This window comes from Psittacula echo (genome assembly GCF_963264785.1).
Source record: "Psittacula echo genome assembly, chromosome: 4".
NCBI classification, from domain to species: domain Eukaryota; kingdom Metazoa; phylum Chordata; class Aves; order Psittaciformes; family Psittacidae; genus Psittacula; species Psittacula echo.
Window position 1 is genome coordinate 80,393,215 of NC_137738.1, and position 27,823 is coordinate 80,421,037.

The 27,823-nt window shown below is 37.7% G+C and overlaps 1 protein-coding gene across 1 annotated transcript in view; it reads left to right on the forward strand.

Moving 5' to 3' along the window:
- EYS (eyes shut homolog) overlaps positions 1-27,823 on the forward strand; it is a gene marked incomplete at its 5' end in the record, with an annotated part of 835,842 nt that overhangs the window by 548,619 nt on the left and 259,400 nt on the right. Inside the window, 2 exons of the mRNA XM_080615919.1 lie at positions 13,024-13,214; positions 15,045-15,136. Of these exons, the coding sequence (XP_080472045.1) occupies positions 13,024-13,214; positions 15,045-15,136 (283 nt within the window). The remainder of the gene's footprint in view (positions 1-13,023; positions 13,215-15,044; positions 15,137-27,823) is intronic.

Consider the following 27,823-nt stretch of genomic DNA (forward strand, 5'->3'; position numbering starts at 1 on the left):
TTTATATTGTGAAATATTCACAGCAGCCTTGTTTCTGTAGTACTTGATAACATTAGCAGACCCTAGACCACGGTGATTCAGAAAGTGAAACAGAAAATTGTATATTGTGTGCATCCATGTTACACCTCCTTTATTGGACATCATCTAGGAAGTTAATATTGTGCATAATGAGTACTATTAAAATTCACTCAGGGTTTTTTTTTTTGTGGTTTTTTTGTTGATGCTTTGCATGCATGCAGCTCTTCATTCATTAAGGGAGAATAAAATGCATACCAGTACACAAGACAGCCTGCAGGCTTCTAATAATTGACTTAAGATGAAGGGAGTAGAAATAAGGTTTACCATGCTCTTAACTAATGATTTAGTATATTTACACTACAAAGTACTTTGGGGGAAAGGAAAGCAGAGAGATGCAGACAGAGTGAAGATAATGCTATGTGTAAGATACTAGTTGAAAGAGGCAAATTCACCAGAAGTGAATCAAGGTGTTATTTCAGGGTATCATAGCTCTGCTGTTAGGATCAATAGCATCAGCCCTATTTCTAAAAGACAGTTTGATAAGGTATTACTGTGAATCCTGTCCATGTCTGAAGGTGCAGCTCAGTTGAGGCTGTTTTCAGGTTCCATATGTCCAGGATAAAGACAGATTCTGCAGCTGATGTACCTGCCCACTAACAGGTTTGCCGTCACTGAGAGCTGGCATACATAACCATGACCAAAACAAGGCATAGTAGAGACATGCATTTGTCTGATTTAACTGCAACTCATTGGGCAAATACAGGCTTATGCAAAGTTGCAACTGCGGTAAATACAACATACTTACTTATAAATACAGAACAGGTAAAATTTAGCTGTCATTTTAGTCAGTGTGCCATTAATAGGTAAAATTTACTATAAATCATGAAGAACAAGCGTAGCTTATCTTACAATGCTATCTTGCCACAATATTTCATCAGTAACTGGGGAGAGATGTCTTTCAGAATGACCACACTTTTAATCTTAGGACTTAACAAGAATTTTCCCAATAACCTTACACTGAAAAAGCACACTCTCGAGAATACTTGTCAGTAAATCACCTAAATATCACCTCTCCCAGAGCAGTGTAGTGCTAAGCAACTCACGTTAATTTCAGCTAAATCAAAATGTTGGATCTGTGAAGATTTGGATCTGAAACAAGAACAAATTATTCACAGAGAGTTCCATTATCCTGCTACACTAATGTAGTGGTTTAAGCCCAGCCGGTTGTGTGATGTGTAGAGGAGACCCTGCCTTTGAACATCCAGCCCAGCACAGGCAACCGGGTGCCAGGAGTAGCTTCAGTGCTGATCACTTCTGAAGCAGCTCGAACCCCTTCATAGGCTGCCAGTATCTCTTTTTCAGTTGGGGTATAGCTAGCCTCAGATCCTTTGTATCCCCAACTCCAAAAGCCAAGGGGTCAACCTCGAGTCTCCCCTGGAGCTTTCTGCCAGAGGCTCCAGGTAGGACCATTCTCCCCAGCTGCGGTGTACAGTACATTTTTTATATCTGGCCCATTCCGGACTGGTCCAAGGGCTACTGCATGAACTATCTCATGTTTAATTTGCTCAAAGGCTTGTTGTTGTTCAGGGCCCCATTTAAAATCATTCTTCTTCCGGGTCACATGATAGGGAAGGCTTACAATCGAACTGTAATTTGGGATGTGCATTCTTCAGAACCCCACAGCACCCAAGAAAGCTTGTGTTTCTTTCTTATTAGTTGCTGGAGACATTGCTGTTATTTTGTTGATCACATCTGTGGGGATCTGGCAATGTCCATCTTGCCATTTTATTCCCAAAAATTGAATCTCCTTGCAGGTCCCTTGACCTTACTCCCTTTTATGGCAAAACCAGCTTTCAACAGGTTTTGGATTATTTTCCTACCTTTCTCAAAAACTCCTTCCGCTGTATCACCCCACACAATAATGTCATCAATGTATTGCAGGTGTTCTGGAGCTTGCCCCTGTTCCAGTGCATTCTGGATCAGTCCATGGCAGATGGTAGGGCTGTGTTTCCACCCTTGGGGCAGTCGGTTCCAAGTGTACTGGACGCCCCTCCAAGTAAAAGCAAACTGTGGCCTGCACTCCGCTGCCAAAGGAATTGAGAAGAATGCATTGGCAATATCAGTCGTGGCATACTACTTGGCTGCCTTTGACTCCAGTTCATACTGAAGTTCTAGCATGTCCGGTACGGCAGCACTCAATGGTGGTGTGACTTCATTCAGGCCACGATAGTCTACTGTTAGTCTCCACTCTCCATTAGACTTTTGCACTGGCCATATGGGGCTATTAAAGGGTGAGCGGGTCCTGCTGATCACTCCTTGGCTCTCCAGTCTACGGATCAGCTTATGGATGGGAATCAGGGAGTCTCGGTTGGTGCGATACTGCCGCCGGTGCACTGTTGTGGTCGTGATTGGCACTTGTTGTTCTTCGACCTTCAGCAACCCCACAACAGAAGGATCCTCTGAGAGACCAGGCAAGCTGGACAGCTGTTCATTTTCCTCAGTCTCCGAAGCAGCAATACCAAAAGCCCATCGGTACCCTTTTGGGTCTTTGAAGTACCCTCTCTTGAGGCAGTCTATGCCGAGGATGTATGGAGCCTCTGGACCAGGCACAATGGGGTGCTTTTGCCATTTCCTCCCAGTCAGGCTGATCTCAGCCTCCAGTACAGTCAACTCTTGGGATCCTCCTGTCACTCCAGAAATATAGATGGGTTCCACCCCTTGACAGCTTGATGGCATCAGGGTACACTGTGCACAAGTCAAATCTGTCGTTATCTCAACCCTTCATGCCCCATGTTGGGTGCCACAAAGAACTGTCGTGGTTTAAACCCAGCCGGTAACTCAGAACTATGCAGCCACTCACTCACTCCCCGCTCCCTTCCTCTCCCCACTCCCGGAGGGATGGGGAGGAGAATCAAAAGAATGTAACTCCCACGGGCTGAGAGAAGAACAGTTCAGTAACTAAGGTATAACACAAAACCACTACTGCTACCACCAATAATTATAAAGGAAATAACAAAGGAAGAGAATGCAAGCGTTCACTACCCCCCGGATCAATACCCAGCCTGACCTGTGCAGCAATCTGGGCCTTCCGGGTAGCTCCCCTCAGTTTATATACTGGGCATGGCGTGCTATGGTATGGAATACCTCTTCGGCTAGTTTGGGTCAGGTGTCCTGTCTCTGCTTCCTCCCAGCTTCCCCTCCTCTCTGGCAGAGCATGACACTCAGAAAGTCCTTGATCAGAGTAAACATTACTGAGCAGCAACTAAAAACATCGGTGTTATCAGCACTGTTCCCAGGCTGAAAGTCAAAAACACAGCACTGCACCAGCTACTGAAAGGGAGAAAAATGACTGCTATTGCTTAACCCAGACAACTAGATACAGTACATGCATCCTCGACAAAATGTATGAAACCTCTACCAGTGAATTTGGCCAGATAGAAATATTGTTTTGCTCTGGATTTTAAAAGAATTTTTTGTTTTGTTTTGTTTTTTTTCCAGTAAAAAATAATCTTGCTTAAGTGTTTGATTTGGTATTGGGAGTTAATGGAGGAAGGATGATTACTGACCTATTTTTTCCTGCATTATAGAATTAAAAACTTATGCTTTCTGTGTGCAGCTCTTGCAATGCATTGCAAGATTTTGATTATTTTTCCATAGACATCTATATTATTCATTCCAAGTAACAGAGAGATAAATGCCTTCTGGAATAACCTATAATACTATAAAGGACATTTTAAAGCATACTATGTGCACTTCATGCTGTGACCATTGGTACTGGATATAATCTTTAAAACAGTTGATAAGAAGTTAAAATTAGTTCAGTTCTGTTTGTTTGAAGTCTAGTTGTAAGAGACTGAAAATAGAAAGTTGGTTTATTACTAGAAGTGAAAAAGCTTTTCTTATGGATACACCTGCTTCTCTCCCAGTGGTGGCTCTAATGCTTTCTAACCATGGGGGTTATCAACTTGCAAGCAATGTCATTGTGCTTCGTGCTGGCTGTACGCCAGTTGCCAGCACTTTGTAGAAAGTGTAGCAGAAGGGAAAGATTTTAGTGAGGCTTGTGAAGTTCTTCTGAGAGCAGGCCAAATTATCCCCATGGAAAGACCTGCTCCTGAGTTCTGCTGTAATAATACTTGATCCTCTCTATGTCCCTTATGGTACATTTAAAAAGGAAAAAAACAACACAAGCTGTAGCTGAAACTGAACCACACACTGCTGAGGGTTTTCCTGATTTTTTTATGTGTGTGTATATATACATATGTATGGTTTTATATCTTCAGTGAAAGAATCTCTTCTACTCACCTGGTGATTGCAGCAAAACTTAGCACCTCTCTCTGTCACCTGTACATTGTGGAGCTAGCATACATGTTGAAAACTCTCTTGTGTGACTGGCAGACAACAGTCACATAAGTCTCAGTTCCTCTTGCTAAGCTAATATTGTAATTAATACAGTCATGCAGTGTATTTTATGTTAAATTCCACACCTGAGCATGAAACAGAGTCCTGTTTTAGGAAATATTTATATGTTAATGATAATAAAACAATTTCCTGCACTAATTACATTCCAGGTGCCTCCTATAATTTAAATTAGCTACTACTACAAGACTCTGCTCTCCTTTTCCCTGAGTTCAAGGAGAGGCTAAGACTTACCATCTTCTCAGTTCTTTGCAGTTGATATATGTATAAATAGATGTATTGGAATTACTATTTTTAAAGGTACAGTAATTAATTTATTTACTTGTTTATGTGCACTTTTAAAAAAAAATCAGATAATATCTGCTATTCCACTCTAATACATACGTAAGCATATAGCATTCACTGCTCTTGCTGCATGCGTGAATTTTCTAGAAAAGGAATTGTGGGTATTTATTTGTAGACAGAAAAATACTTTTTCAATGTATGAGTGAGCAGAATATCAAGTTAAAACAGAAATGCTTAAAATGTCAAGATTGTCATGCTCTTCTTCATCTGTAGGCATTTTAAGTAGTTTTAGTATTAGAACCCAACAGAACAAGTGCTTCACAGTTGTTACTACACTTCCATTCTAACAAACCTTGCACTTGGTTAAGCCGTATTGCATATATCTTATCCTGACTGTCGTGGTTTAAACTCTGTCAGCCACGCAGTCTCGCTCGCTCACTCCCTCCCTTTTCTTCCCCCTCTCCTGAAGGGATGGGAAGGAGAATCAAAAGAATGTAACTCCCAGTTGGGTTGAGATAAGAACAGTTTAGTAACTAAAGTATAACACAAAACCACTACTGCTACCACCAATAATAATAATGATAAAGGAAATAACAAGGGAAGAGAATACAACACCTCACCAACCGATACCTTGCCCCCACCCCACAGTGAACCAGCCCTTTCGGGTAACTCTCTGTTACCTCCTGGGCATGACATGCTGTGGTATGGAATACCTCTTTGGCTAGTTTGGATCAGGTGTCCTGTCTCTGCTTCCTCCCAGCTTCCCCTCCTCTCTGGCAGAGCATGACACTCAGAAAGTCCTTGGTCAGACCAAACATCGGTGTTATCAGCTCTGTTCCCAGGCCAAAAGTCAAAAACACAGCGCTGCACCAGCTACTAAGAAGAAGAAAAAATGATTGCTACTGCTGAACCCAGGACATTGACTTTTTCTCAATATTAGCAATTTTTCCATAATGTAGCACTCTTGTATTTTCTGGTTGAATTATTGGTGGAATTAATTTAGCTGTAGTGGTAGCAGGAGAATCATTTAGTATGACCTTCTTAGTGATAAATGCAGAGACAAGAGAAATGTAAAGATTTTCAAGTGTGTTGGGCCAGTTGACATGCCTTGAATAGCAATCTTCTGTAGTCTTGTTTTTAGAGAAGACATTTCTGTCAGTCTAATTTATGCATCAGTGGAATACACCAAAAGGTGTTTCGGCACAGGGCCCCAGAAAGGGTTTGCTAAACACAGGAAACTATTATAGTGGGCCCTGATAGATGTCTGAGTGCAAAAGAGTCAGAGGGAATTTAACATCTGAAAGTAAGTAGGTAAAACTGGCAATTAAAGTGTTGCTCACAGGCAAGTAACAGTGGTAGAGAAAGGTCACATTGCAGGAGCATGGTGTGTGGTCTATGTATTTTATACAAAGAAATTTGATAAGTAATACCTGTATATATCTATATCTCAATATATAGAAAAAATTATTACTGTGAATATAATCTCTTCTTATCCTTGGATATAAACAAGTTTCATGCCCATTTTCGCCACGGTATCCAAATACTATAAATAATAAACAAAGAAATTATTTACATTTTTAAAAATGGATTTTCCTTCCATTTCCCATAAAATCAGTCTAGATTACAGAATGTTGCTATTTGTGTTATTAGAAATCTCTGAATTTCAATCTATATCTGTTGTTCTCTTGTCTTTTTTATGCCTCTCTTCTTTCTAAAGATCTGTGCTGTGTGTGCATATGTATCTTTGGTGAAAAAAAAATAAAAAAAACCTTTCACGTATTGTTTTTCTGTTGTTGCTGTTTCCAACTGTATTTTATAACTCTTGAACAGAATGGAGGCGAGAACTGAAAATTAATAGAAAATGCAGCCAATTGCCTCCTTTATGGAGTGAGCAGGGAGGCTAAGAGCAGATTTCATTACCAACAGTATTGCAGATTGACTTTTGAACATGAAGGAGTTAAGAATCAAAACATGCATTAACAGACACAATTGCTGCGTGTGTGAGGAAAGACGCACAGTAATGGCAGCAAGAGGGAAGGAGTTTTCTGAGGTTAAGGATCTGATTTTCCAACCCTTTAAAGCAGATGGATTCTATGTAGGTGTTTGTATATGTGTGTGTGCATATGTTTAGGCTAGAGGTGTAGACATTGTGAATTATAGGAGCTCTAAAACAGCTGTGTTTTTCTTTCAGAAGAATTTTTCAGTCTACTCAAATCTGTAGCTCTGTGTAAGCATGACAAAGGAACAGTAAAGAGGGTTTATTCATAACCATTGTTTTTCTTTGCTTGAAAGCTGCTTGTGGGCTGCACTGGCAACAGTTCTGGATGTTAACCACATTTTATTGTTGTCTAGCATGCCACATTAGAAAACGTCTCAACTTTGAGAGAAAAACACAACTACAATTCTCTGCTAGTCATGCAGCACAGACTGACAGCATAAAACATAGGTTCACTGCAACTGAGGGTATGTTACGTGGTGAGGCATATCACAGTGAGGTAACACTGCACCTCAAAATAGAAATAATGGTTGAAGACCATTGTTCTGATCTGTCTTCAAGGTGGGAAGACTAAATAAAACATATCAAAGACCATGAGACTCATTTGAAAATACACTAAAACCTTTAAAGTGCTGATTACAAGTATGAAGTATGTTGCTGTATTTAGGGGATTAAAGAATAAAACCTACAGATTATTTTGCTGTGGCTGTCCTGCAGCACTTGCTGGAATGATTGATCTTATTTTAGAATGCAAAAGAGAATGATTGACATGACTCATTAAAACCTCAAAGAAACGCAGCTTTTGGAGATAAAACATAGAAAAGTAAGGAACATGAAAGCTAAGGTACTTTCAGCATATTTTCAGTAAAGAAGAAACACTCCTACATGCGTATACCACCCGAGACAGGAGGCTGCTACAAAATCCCAGATCCTGGCCCTGCCAGGCAGCAAGCCTCCAGAGACATCAGTTTGGACTAGTGGATTGGTTCTTCCATACCCCACAAAAGGGAGTCCAGGAATGGTCCCACTTGCCTTTGCTCACTTTTGTGGACATAAGCTCTAAGTTGAACTGGCCCTGAGGGGTCTCCTGAAATATCCTGTTTGCCTTCAGAAGTGCCCTGAGCAGTTTCTGATTGACCAGAGGTCACAAGTTTTCCAGTCTCCCCCATCTCAAGAGCCAGCCAGCCCCTTCACGGGGCCATGGTCTCCAGCTGTGCCTGCTCCCATGCTTTGTGCGGCTCAGCTTCCTTCAAGCACACATTTCTGCAAACGCCCTTGTCTTCTCTGATGGTGGGATGCTCATCTCTACCTGCAACTCCCTCACCTGACAACACAGTGCTGCAGCCAGAGCATGCTGAGAGACCCAGCTGCAAGGAGCAGCAAGGAGCCACAAGGAAGTTATTGGTGTGGCTGTTGGAGGGGCAGGGCACTGGGCCACTACTTATATTTTTGGGGTGCCAGCCAGGCTTACGGAAGGTGGTAAGGAGGGGTGAATACCCAGTGTGAGGAAGCCACAGCATTGTTTATGGTAGGAGCTTACAGGCTGTCCCAGGAAAAGCATTGTTCCTTGCATACTCTTCGCATGAGCCCGGTCCGTGGCAGCAATTGGAAGTCAATAGTTGGGCTGGAAGGGTCTGTAGCCAGCCCAGTGAAGCAGTCCTTGCTCTGACCTTTTCATTTTGCTTTTCTAAAACTATTTTTTCATTTGGCATTCCCCAGTCTTAAACAAACATAACTTTCTTATAACCATAGTTTTGTACTATTGTAAGAGATCTGTTCCTTCTTTCTAAAAAAATAAATAAAATTTCCAAACAGCAAATTAATTGTTCATATCTTCCCACAGGCAATAATGCTTTCTCTTTGAATTTTGTGATGTATTGCTAGTTAAAAGAATAGCAAATGATGTAAAAATGTGTCCATAAAAGAGAAATGATAGCTCGAACAGGAGTGTTTTGTTCCGAGGTGTAACATAACAAAAAAGAATAGCAGATAAAAGAAGAAAAGTAGTATTATAATCTTCTCTGTGCTTGAATGCACGCAAACTGCAGAGTATGTGTTAGAAATATCAAGGTACAGAAGCTCCATCATCCACAGGAGCATATGCTCACAAGCATATTAAAAGGTTTGTGTTGTCTCTACCTGCCTTTAAAAAACAACACTTTCGGTTGCCTAGCTCTCAAGAAGTTTTACATTTGAAGGCTTCCATTCTGAAGCTGTTGCAGCGGAAACTCGTTGAAACAGAGGAAAACTGGTAGGTATTGGCAAGAGTTAATGAAGCTTTGCCAGTCAGCTGGGTTGCAGACCTGCCTGAGTATTTGCTTACTGTTACAGCTAAGTCTCAAACCTTTTAACGTTCTGACATTAAAATGAATTCGTGTAAACAGAAAAAAGAGGAGAGCTGTATGTACACAGGGGAGCGAGCTACAACTGAAAGGATTTTGTAGGCCAAAGGGCTTTCCTGTTTCTTTGGAAAGCGAGTGCTACATGTTCAGAGTGAAAGATAAAATACAACTTCAGCTTTTTTATTCTTTTTTTTCTGAAGGCTTGGGTGATGATAAGCACTCTGCTCTAGGACAAATAGCAATCTAAGAAGTCAACTCTAGCGGTCAAATGAAAAAGCTACATGTAAGTGTAGTAAAAGGATTATAAGCAAAGCTTATGTTCTATAAAAAGAGACTGATGTGAGAATTTTTACGGATAAAGCCACAGCAGTGGGTTTTGTTAATAGCTTTTGTGGTAAGGTATGTAGCCATTTGTGATTCAAGCAGCATGTTTTCATGGTTTCACAAAAACCTCGAGTCTGCTAAATATTCCTCAGTGTTTTCTCTCATTAGCTTTTTCCATATTTATGGACACAGAGCAATTGCAGCAATTTTGCTGCAGCTGATTCTTTTAAAAAGCTTTCTGCTTAGCACCATGAATATATTTCCTATAAGAAGCCAAATTGGCCTCAAATCCATAGAATAATGCAGTGTGTTGTCTTGCAAGGCAGCATCATTATCATCATAAGAAGATAAAAAGATATGGATGTTAGCAACAATAAAGTACATTTATTGACTGCAGTGCTCTGTGTACTTATTGCAATTATACATAGAAAGCTAAATGTAGATGCCACCAGCTTTTTCTTGTTTGCTCTTTCTTGAAATTTAGTAGATAATCCAGTCTGCCCTCAGTTACCAGAGTTAGTCTCTCAAGAACCATGAATAAACCACTTTGTTCTCCCACTCACTTTCTTTTCCTCCTTTCAATTAGATATTTTATTCTTGTGAGATCTAGGGGCTCAAATGCCTTGTGTTGGCAAAACAGCAGAGAACTGACATAATTTTGACCTGTTCTCACATGTGTAGTTAATTATATGCAGAACAATACAAAAAACCAAGCCAAAACAAAACACCAATGCAAAAGGAAAAAACCCTCCAAAAACCTGAGAACGTACAGAAGGAATCAGAGTTTCAGGAAAGAGAAGTTCCATGAAACTTATCTGTCTTTCACCCAAGCTGATCTCCTAGATGGAGTCAAGAAAAAGAGGTGGTTAGATACCAGCGTCTCAGGAGTGTGGAGAAAACTGACTGGTTCTGTAGAAGCAAAACCAAGTGCAGGGGCAACTTGGGGCAAATGGAATAAGGGAAGGACTTAGAGCTCAGTGGTGAGCTCAGGAAGAAAAATGAGGGTTAGGGATTGGAGATAATCCTCTAAAGCAGTGTCTGCACTTTCCTAGAGAAATTGCCCTGTCAATAAAATGGAAGAAGTTCTCTGTGCAATTTTGTGTTTGTTTATTTGTTTGTTTTGAGTTTTCTGAAATTTACACATACAGGCTTATATTTCAAAACAGAGTTTTTAATGATAAATACATATAAAATTATATGGTCATCTTTTTTGCATCAGTAGTCATTGATTGGTATTGCTTGAAATTTTTGGTTTGTTTTCTTGCATGTCGTATGTGTGCATATATCACTGATTTTTTTCTGTTTCTCATCTCTTCCTGAGAACTTGTTAGAAGAGCTTTGTTTGGGATTTGACCACAGTGACTCTGACTTTGTAAATAGTTTTTTGAAAAGTCGTGAAAGGGTAAAATTCAGCATAGTCTCACAGTGATATATAGGAGTGCAATTTATATAGGAGTTTGCAATTTACCCCAGTATCACTGATGTTCAGAATTTAAGCATATGCAGTAATGTATTTACTGCTGGAGTTGGTGTCAGAACAGATTAAAGTTTTGCATATTTTTGGAAAATAGAAACAGATCTGTGACCTTCAAAGATACTCAGAGTCCCTGTGTAGATGATTCAGTGAAATTTGAGCCAAACGAAATGGAATTCTACACTTATGTGTTGCACATTGTATCTAGATTCATATTGTTGCACTGACTTTTTTAACGAGATGCGTGACTTGTTAATGTTCTTTTAAATTTTTATCCGTCTCATAAAGTTGATTAAACAAATAGTTGTATGCCGAGTGATTCTTCAAGTGAGACTAAAGCATTTTTCTACTTGTGCAAAAATCAAAACACTATAGCTGTGCTAAAATTAAACAACTAAGCCCTTCATTTTGCATTTTTGCAAGAGGACATGCATTTTTAATTCCTTATGAGGAGATAAATGTACTGATCTGAGGCTCAGTTTAAATATTAGCAAGTAAAAATACCTGAGAAGTGCATGACTGCATTTGTGTGTGAACGAGTACTCGTGCTGTCTTGGCTTCAGCTGGGATACTAGCTGGTATAATGTTGTGTTTTGAATTTGATATGAAAATAATGCTGACAATACACAGATGTTTTAGTTGTTGCTAAGTAGTGTTTCAACTAACTCAAGGACTTTTCAGCCTCTCATGCCCTGCCAGCGAGAAGACTGGAGGGGCACAAGAAATAGTGTTAATAATTCACAGGTGTTTAAATTACTGCTAGGCATTACTTACAGAGTCAAGGCCTCTCACCCCACCCCACCAGTGAGTAGGCTGGGGGTGCACAAAAGGTTGGGAAGGGACACACCAGGGATAGCTGATCCCAACTGACCAAAGGGCTATTCCATCTACCAAATGACATCATGCTCAGCATATAAATTCAGGGGAGTTAGCTGGGAGGGGCTGGTTGTTGCTGATGGTCTGTCTGGGTATTGAACAATCGCATTGTGCATTGTGCATCACTTGTTTTAATTTTACTACTATCATTATTATTATTTTCTTCCTTTCTTCTCCCATAGAATTGTCTTTAACTCAACCCATGAGTTTTCTCACTTTTGCTCTACTAATCCTCTTCCCCATCCCTCTGGAGAGAGGGTCAGTGAGTGAGCATCTGCGTGGTGCTTAGTTACTGGCTGGGATTAAACCACAACATGTGTATGTTGAATGCTCTTCTGTAAAACCACACCTTGTGGAAGAGAGAGAAAAGATGGAAAGGGAAAGAAAAGGAAGGAAGGAAGAAACAAAGGCAGGGCAGGGAAGGGAAAATAAAAAGGAGAGGGAGGGAGACATGTAGAGAGAGAAAGAGAAACAAAATGAAGAAAAGAGAAATTAAGAAAAAAGAAAGAAGAAAAAATACATTAAAAAATAAATAAAAAGGAAGGAAAAAAGGAATGAAGGAGAAGAGATTATAAAGAAGAGGGAAAAGGAAAAAAGAGAGGTGAGGAAAAGATGCAGGAAAGCCCCTTTAAATTGTACCCCTCTATCATCTGATGTGCTTGCAGCCATGTATTCACATACCTTTTCCATTAAGAACTGCATTTTCCTTTGCCAGGTATAGCACAGGGTGCTGGAGGTTGGGAGGCATCTAGATAAACAGACAAGCTAGATGTAGTCAGAAGGGAAATTTTTAGCTTTCATTCTAACATGAGATTTATTGTTTTAGACAGAAATAGTTGACTTATTTGATTGAGATGTCAATTTCATCACTAGGTTTTGGAATGTCTTCCTCCCTTTACATACTGTGTGGTTTCTGCAAAGACTTCAAACTTGTTTATTCTTGCATCAAAAACTGTGAATGCCTAACTTTTAAAAGACTATTCTTGCCTTATGGGGAGCCAAATCTTCTAGATATGTAGCAGGTGCTATTGTCTTCATTACCTTTGCTTTCAGGCATTGATCTTAGTTGCCTGCTTAATATAATTTGACCTAAAACTATATGTCTAGTTTTATAAAGTCTCAGTGTTAAGTCTTTGACAGAAGAAAACTAATATAAATTTTCAGATTCATGTCTGCTTCCTTGACAAATGTGAAAGAGCATCCTATATCTGTGGTACCATTAGCAGAATAAGAAAACAGTGGGTGAAGAAGAAAAATGTGTTTGTATCCTTATATCAAAATTCTATTTACAGATTTTAATTATGCTCACTACTATGGTTATTCTTACCTGGAATTTAAAGGCTTGCATTTGAACATGCAAAACTTCATCCGCTTGGAATTTAAAACATACAATCCACATGGACTCCTCCTGTATATTGAACAGAGCTCAGAAACAATAGGACATTTTTTAATTCAGCTTTTCATCAAACATGGCACCTTACAGGTAAGGCATCTCCCACTGAAGGAGAATTAAAGCTAGGATCTGTAAAAATGTTAATTTTTTTTTTCTATTTTCTACTGTAGATGATGGTAGATAGAGCTACAGAGAGTCTTGACGTTCTTTAGTATTTTAAGGAAAATAGCTGTTAAACTTGCTATCTGTTACAAGAAATTCATGGCTAATATTATTAATATATAATCACATATATATATCAATATATAATCTATATATCTATATATATAGATATATCAATATATAATCACAAGATGTGGTGCTTGAGAAAAATTGAATAGTGATCATAATTGGAATGTGTCATATAAAAAGTACACATTAAAAGACAAAAATAAAGAAGATAGACTTGTCTTTACAACCACTATGAATTAAGGTATTCTATTTAGTATTTGAAGCTTAAGCTGACTGGACCTCCTCATATGCATGTTCATTAAAATTGTTATAAGGGAGGCTGTGGAACTGAGTTAATTGTCATAAGAAAATTTACTGTAAAAGGGAATAGAGTGTGTCTGTTACCATGTGGCTCTGACTAGAAACCTTTTATTTCAGCTATCATGTTAGTACACAGTTTCACAGGATCACAAAAAGTCCCCAAAACATTTGCTTGGCTTTAATGGACAAACCGAATAGGAATACATTTGTTTATAAGCTTTAAGGAATAAAGCATGTGTCCCAGTGTATCTTTATCTTTAGTAAATTATTCCTTCTTTTCTGAGGAAGAGATAAAGCTTGAGCTTTATGAAGAAATGGGCAAATACCAAAGACACTCTAATGGGCTATTAAAAGCGAAACTACTTTTCTTATGATGGATCTTCCATCGTCCTGTTAAAAATTTCTGAAAGTTTTGCTGCCATTACATTCTTCTGTAAAAGCTATGAAATGACTGTTAAGATCATCATGCTTTAGTTATATTTGCCTTCATGTTTAAAGAGCATGATCGTACTAAAAAGGTATATAAATTGCAGATAAACAGGAGGAGAAAAAACCTTTTACTTTATTTTATTATATTCTGATTTGCTGTGTTTTATTCTGTTTTGACTATCTATTTTGACTAATCCCATTTATTCACAACAAATGGGATTAGTCGGTGCAGGACATTATCCAAGCTTTAGAAAATGTTGATGGTTTAGGTCCATCTTACTTGTTTTCATGGTAAAGTAATGATGCAGAAAAATATTTTTCTAGCATATCATAAGCATCATAAAATATGAAAGTACTTTAATTGACAAAAATCTATTCAGAGATCCCAGTGTGCCATGTTAAAACTAATTGAATTCACTTAATCATTCACAAAGCTGATCAATTAAATGTAGATTTAAAGCCCGATGAACAAATGGTTCTAAGCTCACAATCAAGCTACAATTACAAGGAGACAAACCGTGAAATCAAGTGCTTGTTCACATTAGTATAGGAAATTAAATGGTGTTCCAAAATGCTCATGTCTCCATGCTACATTACGTGTTTGAAAGTGTAAGGAGGCCATAAAATGGTAAGTGAAATTCACCCATGGCCAACATTAATTTCAGCTGGGTTGTAGATGGTCAACTTCTTTGCAAATCAGGCCTGTAATATGTGATTGTACAAATACACTTAAATTAGAGCATTTTCATGCAGGCTAGGAAGCATATATGTGTGCTCGTATATGTTTGTTGCAATAGACTTCCTGATCCAGATCTTTAATGAAACATTAGTTTTACTGAATGACATTTCATCCTTTGGGGTTTTATGAAACCATTTGTTATCTTTAAATTCAAGTTTTGAGGTCTGTATCTGTTTAATTGCTAGAAATTATATAATAAAAGTATTTTTTCCACTCTGTAGTACCAGTTTTTATGTGATGAAGCAGCAGAAGTCAAAAACGTCACTACAACTGCTAGAGTGGATGATGGACACTGGTATGAAGTGCAAATTAGGTAAGTTTTCTATCTTACTGTTTTCTGTGTTTCTAATTGCTTCAGAGATCTTCTAAGTTGAATAGTTAGTAAATTCCAATGATAATGTATCTCATTAACTAGGAGTGATACCTGAACATGTGCAGTAAAATCATGTTATGACAGCGTGGACTATAACACATACTTGGAAAGAATGTTTAAACCTGTAATACCATTGGATGATGCTCATCACATCACTGATATGCTTAATGGAAATAAATTTATTCTCACTGCAATCGTGTACCATAGCAAATATAAACATTCTGTCAGGGAAGATACTGTACAGTAGGTCCAGGATAGGTGAAATATGTGAATTTCTGTTAATGAGAGTGTAACTAACAGAAAAATCTTGGAAAATATATAAGCAGAAGCAGCACCATGAGTTTGCTGCTGCTGACTTGCAACTCATAAGAGGATATATTACTCCTGCAAAGGTAACAACACTTGCAACTGAAGGAGCATAAAAAGAAAGGAAGAAATGTGTTAGGTAGTAGGGTTTTGTATTGTGCCTTGCTCAGATGTGGCAGTGAGCAGTCAGTGAGAAGGACCACAGTTTGTTGCTGCATGTCATCATTGTTATTTTGGTTTTTTTTCCTAGCATGGTAAACTAGGCTCAAGCTCCAAACCACACAGTACGTGCAAGCTAACACAAGGAACAAATGTCAATGATTCACAGCAGTTGTGCTTACTGCCCAAAAAGTAAACAACATAAAACCAAACCTTCCTAATGGAAGCTAAAAGCTCCTCTCTGACCAAGAAGGAGTAGAAGACGTCTCTGTGACACTATGAAAGTGTCTAGAATCTTGAGTAACATGTGCAGTTCTGTTTATTTCTCTGGTTTTGACTCCCTGTCAATATCAAAATGGAGAAATTGTGATTGGAAGTTTATTTAGAGAAGAGATGCAGGGATGATAAAGGCGTTAAGCAGCTTCTAAATAATGACTAAACAACCAGGGGACTCTGAAAGTCCATTAAAGAGGACTGTGGGAGAATACCAAATTCTCTGAAATCACAAGTGACACAGAGGAAATGTATAAGGACTGGAGACGTAAAATCTTTAGTCTGTTAACTAGTTTAATCTATTACAATTGTATTGTTACTCCTTTGTTGTTAATTTTAAGGAAGATTTAAGATCCTGAAAATAACAAATGAATGAATACCTGAACCCTAAGCACTGTAGGAGCCTTTGAGAAAAACAACCTTTCCCTAGTGCCAAAGCATGAAAATTCCCATGTCATTGACATTACTCAGGTAGCACTAGCTACCATGGTGTAAGTGCACCTATTATGCATTTTCCCCCAAGTCTACTGAGCAGAAAATAACTTCAATCCGTAAATCACCCTATGGCAAGAAAAACAACCCAATTTCTATTTCTGGTGTTCCATTTGAGCCTAAAAAGGAAGGAAGAAAAAGATATCTTCTTTCATTTGCAGAGAATGGAAATTATTTCAGGGCAGCTCAGGTAAGATAAGCCACATTGATTTTTGCTGTTAAAAGAGAAGGAATACATACTATTTCTGGGATTCAGGCTAATTAGTAAGCAATTATTACTTAATCACTCTACTCACTTTAGTAGACTGAAAATTGTTTTGGACATTGTTTTAGGATGACACTATGCAGACACCACCAAGTCAGGCAGGAGTGTTGATCTGCTTGAGGGTAGAAAGGCTCTACAGAGGGATCTGGACAGGCTGAATTGATGGGCCAAGACCAATTGCATGAGGTTCAACAAGGCTTAGTGCTGGGTCTTGCATTTGGGCCACAACCTCATGCAATGCTATAGGCTTGGGGAAGAGGGGCTGGAAAGCTGCCTGGTGGAAAAGGACCTAGGTGTGTTGGTCAACAGCTGGCTGAATATGAGCTGTCAGTGTGCCCAGGTGGAAAAGAAGGCCAATAGCATCCTGGCCTATATCAGAAATAGCGTAGCCAGCAGGGCCAGGGCAGTGATCATCCCTCTGTACTGGGCATCGGTGAGGCCGCACCTCAAATACTGTGTTCAGTTTTGGGCCCCTCACTACAAGAAAGACATTGAGGTGCCGGAGCAGTTCCAAAGAAGGGTAACAAAGCTGGGGAAGGGTCTAGAGTATAAGTCTTACGGGGCAGTTTGAGGAAACTGGGATTGTTTAGCCTGGACAGGAGAGGCTCAGGAGAGACCTTATCACTCTCTACAACTGCCTGAAAGAAGGTCATAATGAGGTGGATATTAGTTTTTTCTCCCAAGTAGCAAGCAATAGGACAAGAGGAAATGGTCTCAAGTTGTGCCAGGAGAGATTTAGGTTGGATATTAGGGAAAATTTCCTCACTGAAAAGGCTGTCAAGCATTGGAACAGGCTACCCAGGGAAGTACTTGCTACCATTCCTGGAGGCATTTGAAAGACATATATATGCGGTGTTTAGAGTTGGTTTAGTGGTGGCTTTAGTAGTGGTTTGATTTAGTGGTGGATTTGGCGGTGCTAGGTTAATGGTTGGGCTAGTTGGTCTTAAAGGTCTTTTCCAACCTAAATGATTCTATGCTTCTAAGATTTAAAGACTTAATGGCACAGATGTCAGAAAGATTTTGTTAAAGTTGCTCCCTATTTTAATTTAGTGCATCTTCACATGTGCTTGAGTTAATTAAGAAAATGTATATATTGTATGGAAAAGTATAACTACTGCTTTACGTATTTTTTTCTGTATTAACAAATATATATTGACAATTATATTTTATAAAATCACTCTTGAACTATGTATATTTCTTGGGTTATGAACATTTAATTTAATCAACTGTAGTATAATATGTCATAGTGAAACTTAAAAATTGCTGTAGCTTGCTCAGCAGCTGTCTACAGCTTTACAAACTTTGTTTTATTTTCTCAGAACTGGTTTCCAGTAAGATAAGTTTTGAACAATGTTATCTGGGATGTTGGTGAAGTCAGAATGGTTATGTAGGAGCTACTAGATACTTTAACATAGTGGGCATGCATAGTGCGGGATTTTCTTTGCTCTGCAGATGTTAAGTATTATGGACAGATAAGATGGGTGATGAAAAAAAATATATGATATTGTACTAGTTTGTTGAAAGAAAATGCTCATTCTCTTTGCTTAAAGTATTCCTAATTCTTTGGAGCCCTTTTGATCTTTCCCTGAGATGGAAAGATTTTTGTCTTTCAGATTTACTAACAGCAGTGCATTTCAGCAACTGAAGATAAGCCATCTGCAAAAAATATACTGCCTCTACAATATTATATTAAATGAAAGAAATAGACTTAAAAGTATGAGTGCTGTGTAATACAAGTTTGAATACAGTGAAAATTAGGTAGTGATAATATCTTCCTTTTCTGCTTACAGAGGAATATTTTTCTGCTTCCTTTATCCCACAGAAATCATTCCTGATGAATAACAGAAATGTCAGACCTTTTAATGTTTGAAAATAAATATGCATATTACTGTCAGACACTGCACTGCATCCAGTTCTTATAGCTCACCAGAATGCTCATGCTGAAAGTAAAATGGCAGCATTACTGAAGTACAACAATGCGATGATGGAATATTGTGGCTACAACAATTGTAACAATTTAATAAAAATGAATATACTAAGAGGTCTGGATTTGCAGCAAAATCTGAGCTAGCTCAATAATTTTGAATAGGATATAACTTTTTGCCTCAGATTAGTTTTCTAGCATTGACTGCTAAAAACAACATGTTGCCAAGGTTTGTCTCAGAGTAGTAACTAAGAATTCTGGTTTATGTGCAGGCTTGTACAGTTATTTGCTAAGTCTAGCTATTAATGAAAATCATTGCAGCTGTTTCAGATTTCTGATTGTATCATTTTGGTTTTCTTAAGAGTCTTTCCAAGGAAGTGAAACAGTTAAAGTGTAAAAGAGGTATGGGCAATATCACCCAGGGATTAGATTTGTGAAGGTTATTATGAAGGAAAGGAAAGGAAATTGGGAAGTTTACTTGTTTGGGATACTCTACCACAATCTTCTCATTCCAGCCCTTATAAAACTGCCTTCTTTAGTTGCTTTAAGATTTATCTTCTTTGATCTTTGTCATCAAAACAAGTTGATAAAATAACATGTATTGCAGAAACAGGCCAATCTGTAGCAGAGGTATTATAAATTTATCCTTTTTTTGGTTCACTATGCTCCATTTCAACAATTATTTCAGTACTGATAATAATAGTCTCCTTGATTAAAAAGCATTTTTTATTTTATTTTTAATCTCAGATCACAATTGTTGATTGCTTTAGCAAATCTATCGTATAAATTGGTTTTGCAGTAGATGTCACAAATGCAACTTGTTTCTTTAAAAATGAGTCTATCCCTTTGACCTTTTATAATTGAATGTGAGCATTAGGATTAGAAAACTGGTATAGATTCTTCATCAGTCCAGAGAACAGCTGCAAAATGTGGCAATATTAATTTTTAAGGAGTGCATTGTTCTTCTCCTTTAGCTCCTGATGTTTGTGACTTGAGGATTGCACTAGTTAACTATAGTTTGACAATTGTTTGCCTTGGGTTTGTAGATGTTTTTTGATTCCTGTAGTCAGAAAAAGATCCTTCTAATCATGTCATAATACAACATACGCTCACTCTGGAGCTTGTATATTGCTTCATTTTGATTGCTTTTAATGAAGGCTTGAGATAATCCATATGGTAGAAAATATGCTGCATTTATTATTGTTCTGAATATACTACAAAGCTCATATTTTCCTTACAGTTTACAGGCAGGTAAGATAAACAGATCATAGATAAAAAGATTAGAAAAAAATGCAGATGCTTTTCTGTTTTATGCTTTGGGGGTTTTTTATTTGTTTATTTCATTTTATTTTAAATCCCTATTTTTGTTTAATTGCAAAGGTGCTGAACATTGACCTTCATTTTTAATGTAACAGCATATAGATGAAGAGGTCATCCATCTGTTGTTTCATGTACTGTGTAAATGCCATGTAGTCTACTTAAGAAAAATATGCTTAATGCGCCACCTTCCCAAAAAACAGTGTAAACCACAAGATATTAAGAGCAATGGATGCTGCTTAGAGAAGTGTATTCAATATTTATAAAATGCAGTAAGAAGTATATTCTTGATAGAAGATAGCTTCATGCTCTTTTCATTTTCTAGGCCTCTCCCAAGGAAGCTCATTGCAGAGAAGCTAAGTCAATGAAAACAAACTGATTTAAGAATATAGTTTAAATGAACATTTTTAAAATAATGATCCTACTATCAAAACTTGGATTTGTAAGGTATAAAATAGGAATGAGTTGATCATGAAGCATCAAGAAAATTGAAAGGATTATTTTTTTGGTTTAGCTTGGAGTTTTTGGACAAAGACATTTATGTTAAAATATTTATGGTGATTATCACACAGATGAAGAGGCAGAAGTGGAGAATATCTCCTAAAAAAAAGAGTATTCTGGCATACATCTGAAAGGAAAAAGACTGACTTTGCAACGGAAAAGAGTGGTTGTTGGCACAAGTAGCTCAAAAAGTGGAAAACTAATTTCTAGGTCCTAAAGATATCTGTTATACAGTGACACTATTACTGACCACTAGCAGTGCGTGACAGTGCTACAGAAATGGCAATGCTGGATTGAAGCAAGAGAATCAGAGGTGATTCTGATTTATGAACTGTGAGATTAAAACTAAATATGAATCAAAAACACTAAATAGAGGAAAAGTTTTGAAATCTTGCTAGTCAGGATATATCTTCATATATTTTCAAATTCATTCTACTAACCTGTGCAGTACATTTAGAGGGAATTAATTTGATTTTAATCCTCTCACAGATAAGTAGAAGGGGAGTTGGGCTAATAACATTTCCTCCTGTGACTAATTTTATTCATTACTTTATCTCATAAATACTTGATTTAAATGTAGCTTAATCTGTCTTTCTATTTGGAGGTCAAGTGTTCAAAATAAATGGTGGTGCTTCTTAAGAATAAATGTTCAATCAATAATGGTTTTAAGATTATACTTTTTTTGTCCAAGGTCTTAATCATCCCTTTTTAATGACTTAGAGAACTATGGAAATAATGATTTTGTGAATGCTAGAGAGAAATAGCAATGTAAATACAAATACAGCATCCCAATAAAAATCATCTGAACAGTTAAACAGTTATAAAGTCAGATAAGCAAACTGGTCTATGTGCAAGTTGAACACTGAGAATGCATTGATAATATGTGCTGTTGAAGAAATATTAAGGAAAGTGATAATCAATAAAATTATACTTATCCGTTTTGCTTTTTCAGTATAGATTTCTGTAGCTGAAGATTATTTTTGTGTACAAATACCAGAAACTAGTTTTACTATACCGTTTATCAATGCAGTTATCTTCTGTTAATCTTAGATATTTTCAAATTTCAGTTCCACTTTTTTTTTCTGAAAAGATATTTTAAGCTTCAGTACTAAAACTATTTTACCAAAACTATTATCTCTTCTTTAAAGTGCCATTATCATCAAAACCAAACCTATATTTTTATTTCTATAGTCACAAATAATTAATTTTTTTCCACATTTACAATTGCCTTACTTTCTATGTCTTCAGTAAAAAAAGCAAAAAAACAAGATGCCCTCTCTTACTGACTGCTGCATATCACTAAATTCCATATCTTTCAGAGATTCTGTCTCAATAATTTAAGTATGTGCTGGAGGCTTTTCCTCAGGACATGTCCTGAGTTGGTTCTCTCTTTAAACATATTTAAATCCTGTTCTTTCCCATGTGATCTATACAGTAACTCCTTTCTTCATGTTATTAATTTCCAGACTATTCATAATTATATTCTCAGAATAACCCAAATTGCTAATTTTTTAAAAAAAATAATAACATTGACTGACATCTTTTATACATTTGAAATTGTTTTTTCATATAAAAAGTAACTGAATGTAACACTATCCTATTTCTGAATAGATTTTATTATATGGAAAACAGACCTAATATATATAATGCACACAATCTAGTATTTTCTTTTATACACTTAAGTGTGCTGAGCCATTTGACTTCTTGAACAAAGTGAATTTAACTTCTTGTGTTTTCAAATGGAATGTAAATATAGTTTATACAATATATGCATAGTAATTAAGAGTAAATGCATCAGCTATCACAAAAGAAGCTTATGGAAAAAACAGTGTAGGATTTTAAAAATATTTCGTGGAGCTTCCCCCCCCCGCCATGGATGAACATGTTACATCATTTCTACACTACAGAATAAGGCTAGTATTTTTATCTAAGATAAGAGTTTTAAAATTTCTTGGGTTTAGAGTTTCAGAAGGGACCATTTACTTGGCCACCAAGGGACCATTAGGTTGACCTTCTCTATGTTATAAATCTTAGAATCATAGGATAGTTAGGGTTGGAACGGACCTTAAGATCATCTAGTTCCAGCCCCCCTGCCATGAGCAGGAACACTTCACACGAGACCATATCATCCAAGGCTCTGTCTAACCCGACCTTGAACACCGCATTCATAACTTCCCTGGGCAACCCGTTCCAGTGCCACATTCTGACACGTTCTACTCTGGTCACCTCTTACTAAACCAACAGCACTGGTGAGGAATTTATTCATCCATATCATTATGGCTGGCAAACCCCAGCTAATACTTCAGTGAAAAGTTTAAAATAAAATCTGTGTAAAGATTACTGTCTGACCCTGCTAACCCTACATCTCAGACGTGTGACCTGAATTGCATGAACAAGCAGTGGCAGACATGAGAGGTGTAATTCACTCTCACCTCAAAGATTTTTTTTACCTTCTAGATATCCTTTCACCAGAAACCTCAAAGTCTGCTATTTGAGAGATGTCCAAGGGAATGGAGAAACAAAAATAATTTGACTGTTCTGTACTGAGAGAAAACTGCTGTTAGGCACTGCACATTGCCTAACATGACGGAATTTTTTGAAAATCATTGTACTGAGTCAGATATGAGGAACCATAAGTATTTGAAAGATGATGCAAGCCACCCTTTTCTCACTGAAGAAAGAGGGATGTGCAGAGAGTAGGCCAAGCAGTATAGCTGTCTTAGAATCATAGAATCATAGAAAGGTTAGGGTTGGAGAGGACCTTAAGATCATCTAGTTCCAATCCCCTTGCCATGGGCAGGGATACCTCACACTAAACCATGTCACTCAAGGCTCTGTCTAACCTGGCCTTGAACACCGCCAGAGATGGAGCATTCACACTTCCCTGGGCAGCCCATTCCAGTGCCTCACCACCCTTACAGTAAAGAACTTCTTCCTTAGATCCAATCTAAACTTCCCCTGTTTAAGTTTTAACCCATTACCCCTTGTCCTGTCACTACAGTCCTTAATGAGGAGTCCCTTCCCAGCATCCTTATAGGCCCCCTTCAGATGCTGGAAGGCTGCTACGAGGTCTCCATGCAGCCTTCTCTTCTTGTTTATTCAGACAGTGCTGTGTGAACGCTGTACACTGTAACACATTCTTAGTAAGAAGGAAGCTGTCTCTACTTTATCTCACATTATTCTTTTTCAGTCAGAGTCATCTGGAAGCAAGGAGATTGCTCCTTTTCTGAAAGCAAATAAGCTTTGTCTCCCTGAAGGACGGGATAGAGCTTGCAGTGTCTGCAGCAATAGTACAATAGTTCAGACTGGGAAAATCCTAAAAAAAAAAATAACCACCAAAAGAAACCCCAAAACAACCAAGTAACGAACCAAACAAAAGCAGTCTGACTGCTGTCGGAAGCAAACACTAAGATGAGCCTTGTCAGACCATGGAGGGAAGGAGATTTTGTTAGGGACCAACAGCGTATAGTAAAGAATTTATTCAAGTTAGAGAATAAATTTGCCTTCTGTTTAATCTATCACACTTATTTCTACATTTTCAATATTTAAAATGTTACCTTTTAAAAATCTAAATAAAGTCTGTCTTAAAAGACTTTATTAAAGAGAGAGCTCCTTTTACGTCTTTTTTGAGAAGTCCCTTTAACTAAAGGAAGACAACTCAAAGTCCCTTCAAAGGGAGACTTTTGTCTTCAGGGGGACTTGGTTGTTTTTATCGTGTGCAACCTGATTTGTTCTCCCTCTATTCCTTTTGTGGTTTTTTTTGTTTGGTTGGTTTTCAGGGGTTTTTTTCATCTGGCTACGACTCATGTGGCCAGTGCTCACACACAGAACTGATCAGTTAAAATATATATACTTTTCAGTGTTTTCAAGTAAGTTACTTCTTTAATGCAAATTGCTGCATGAAGAACATGTGGATGCTCATGGAATAAAGGCTGGAACTCAGTCCTTTGCCTAAATTGTCAGTCAAACCACACCTATAGATGTATAAGAAATGCCTGTGAGATGATTCCATACCTACTGTACATATTCACTTCATTCACTTTCAGAATTTCTCTGAAATCTTAGCTTAAAGCTTGTCTTCTTTAAATGAGCAATTTAAGTCTCAGTAAAAAAAAAAAAAAATCATGTTGTTATATTACTGATGTTCCATGAGCATACTGCTTTTGAACACCGTGTAGTAAAGATCTCAGTTTTGCATGGCCAGCATATCAGAATACCCTTTGCTATTCTGAAGTCTCTACAAGTACTTTATTCATTCAACAAGAACTAGTATTTCACAGAAAAAAAAGGAATAGTGGAAATAGACAAAACCTAGGAATGATGACAGAACTTGATGTTAATATTTTCATATCTTGCATTTAGTTTCCAGAAACTGAGAATAGTGAAAATAAACTTCCTTCTTGCACATCTGCCACAGTATACAAAACCCCCTGCACTGGTCAAATCTTGTAATAAAATGAAAGATTAAGTGCATTTATTTGCAGCTAAATAATATAATTTTATTTTGCATCAATGCAATGTAAAGAAATCTTAATTGGAATGAAAAATTGTCATGAAATCAAAACTCAGTATGTTGTTGTCCTGGTTTAGCAGTAGCAGTCATTTTTTCTCCTTCTTAGTAGCTGGTGCAGCGCTGTGGTTTTGACTTTCGGCCTGGGAATAATACTGATAAAGCCGATGTTTCCAGTTGCTGGTCAGAATGCTTACCCTGACCAAGGACTTTGTGAGTCTCATGCTCTGCCAGGGAGGAGGAGAAGCTGGGAGGAAGCAGGGACAGGACACCTGACCCAAACTAGCCAAAGAGGTATTCCATACCACAGCACGTCATGCCCAGGATGCAACTGAGAGTTACCCGGAAGGGCTGGATGACAGCGGGGTGGGGTGAGGTACCGGTCAGTGAGATGTTGTATTCTCTTCCCTTGTTATTTCCTTTATCATTGTTATTATTGGTGGTAGCAGTAGTGATTTGTGTTATACCTTAGTTATTAAACTGTTCTTATCTCAACCTGTGGGAGTTTCATTCTTTTGATTCTCCTCCCTGTCCCTCCAGAAGCGAAGAAATGTGGGGGGGGAAGTAGACTGCATGGTTCTGATTTACGGCCTGGGCTTAAACCACGTCAGTTGTGTATGTTTTCTATATTCCACAAAAAGTGACTATTTTTCATACACTTCATGTGAGTCAACTGAGACTAAGCAGCTGACTTTTTTGAGCAATGTGATTGAATGCAATGGATTTAATTATACTAAATAGATCATATTAACAGCTAACAGCGACTTAATACCACCAATTAGTTTGAAACAAACTGTTGTTTTATAGCCTCTTAATGATAAAAGCTTACTTGTTTAGTCATGCCACATCTTGGGTACAAATCACATTCTATACCTTGTCAGAACTCTGCCATCAAAAGAGACACAAGTTAGAATTTAGAATGATCAAAGAGACAAATCTGTGGTATAGAGCGTTCTATTCTTGCTCAGATACTTAACTAGATAAATACTAAAAATTGCTACTTTCTTTTACTTCAGATCTCAAAAGTGCTTATTAGAACACACATTTTCTACATTAACTTCTGAAACAACTTATTTCAGGGACAGAAACTTAAAAACAATAGAGTAAGACTCTAATAACATACTTAAAACTTTGTTCTATATTATTTTCTGAGGAATATCGAAGGATGCTTATGGATAGTTAAAGGTTCAGTGTTCTGTGACCCCATGTCACAAGCACAGAAATGGTATTAAGGAGAGCACAGAGGGGGTGGTATACAGCACAGAAATAATGCTGGCCTACAGAGTTGTTGTAAACATGAATTTCCACTGTGTAACTATCTGATTCATTGCAGACTTTCAGTTTCACTTGAAATAAAATGTCAGTGTTACAGGTCTAGATCTGACACTAAACTTGCCACTGTCTGGATGTTTTAATACAGTATTCTCATTTAGGCCAAGCTTTTCAATAAATTACACTGTATTTACATCTACATCAACTTGAAATAAATGCATATTTTCTAGGTATAATTTCTGTAAATAGTATTTAAGTTTGTTATAATGTGAACAGCAGGAAACTTGAAGCTCTCCCAACCGCAAAGACAGAAATGACCAGAGGCATAGATCATTGTTTTTTCTCTAGCTAAATCTGTAGCAATAAATAAAGCTGAATTCTGAAGACTATTCTCTGTACCTGAGGCCAGCCAGCAGGTTCCAGATCATGTCTATAAAAGTATTTATTGTAAAGTAGGTTGGCAACATTTAAACTAGGAATGATTCCTGAACTGCACTAACCAGACAACTTGTTCAGTTTCAGAATTGGAAGTGGCAGCTAGCCTGAGTGGCAACTATAACAAGAATTGTGATAAATTCATAAAAATATGGATTATTATGTGTCAGGGAGGGTACTCATTGTGGACCTTTTTAGCTTAGTAATGTAAGTTTAACCTCTGTGAAAAGAATAAGAGTGTACCATATTTACTCTTTCCTTAGATTGTGAAACAGAGATTATTCCGTCTTCCCACCCCCGCTATTCTTGGAGAAATTTACATCATGCCTTGTGATTAGCTTAATTTTTCTTACTTATTTAGCTAAATCGCTCTCTAAGACCAGATTAAGAAATCAGCTCCAGGACCAAGAAATATGAGTCTACTGTCAGAGGGAATGAGAAAAGGTACGTTGTTGATTCTAGTTCATCTGCAACATGAAAGCACGTGTTACCTGCTGCCTCCCCAAGGCACAGTCAACACCAGTAGATGTGAGCTGTCTAAGATGATGTATGCTCCTGCAGAGAGAAAATTTAATGACTGTGAGTGTAACTGGTATCTTTTCTATCTAAATAAATCTACTGAGGGTAATATGAGATTCTGCCTCATTCTCTAAAGCTGGTTACTACAGGGTTCAGCGTTTTTTGCAAAAGGAAAATGTCACAGGATTGTAGAATCGTAGGCTAGAAGGGACCCAGGAGGTCTCTAGTCCAACCTCCTGTGCAAAGCAGGGCCAGCCAAGGGGTCAGACCAAGTTGTTTGGGGCAGTATTTAGCCAGGTTTTGAAAACCTCCAAGAGTGAAACCTGCACAATCTCTCTGAGCAAAGAGGTGCAGATGTTCCATACTTTAAGTTGTCTCAAACACCTTTGCAAAGCCTTAAGGGTTTCAAAACCAGTACTGGTCAAAAAGTGAATTAAGAAAATGTAACTTTTAATTGTCTGTGACAGTAAGTCTATTTTTTTTTTTCCCTTGCAATTTCACAAAAATAAACATTCAACTGCAAGGAGCAATTTCGGTATGGAACCAGAAAATTCAAACTACTAGATACTCTGTGAAAACAGAGGGAAACATGAACTTGCTTTGATTTTTCTAAGGTAAAAAATATATAAAATAATAAACACAGTGAAAATGAAA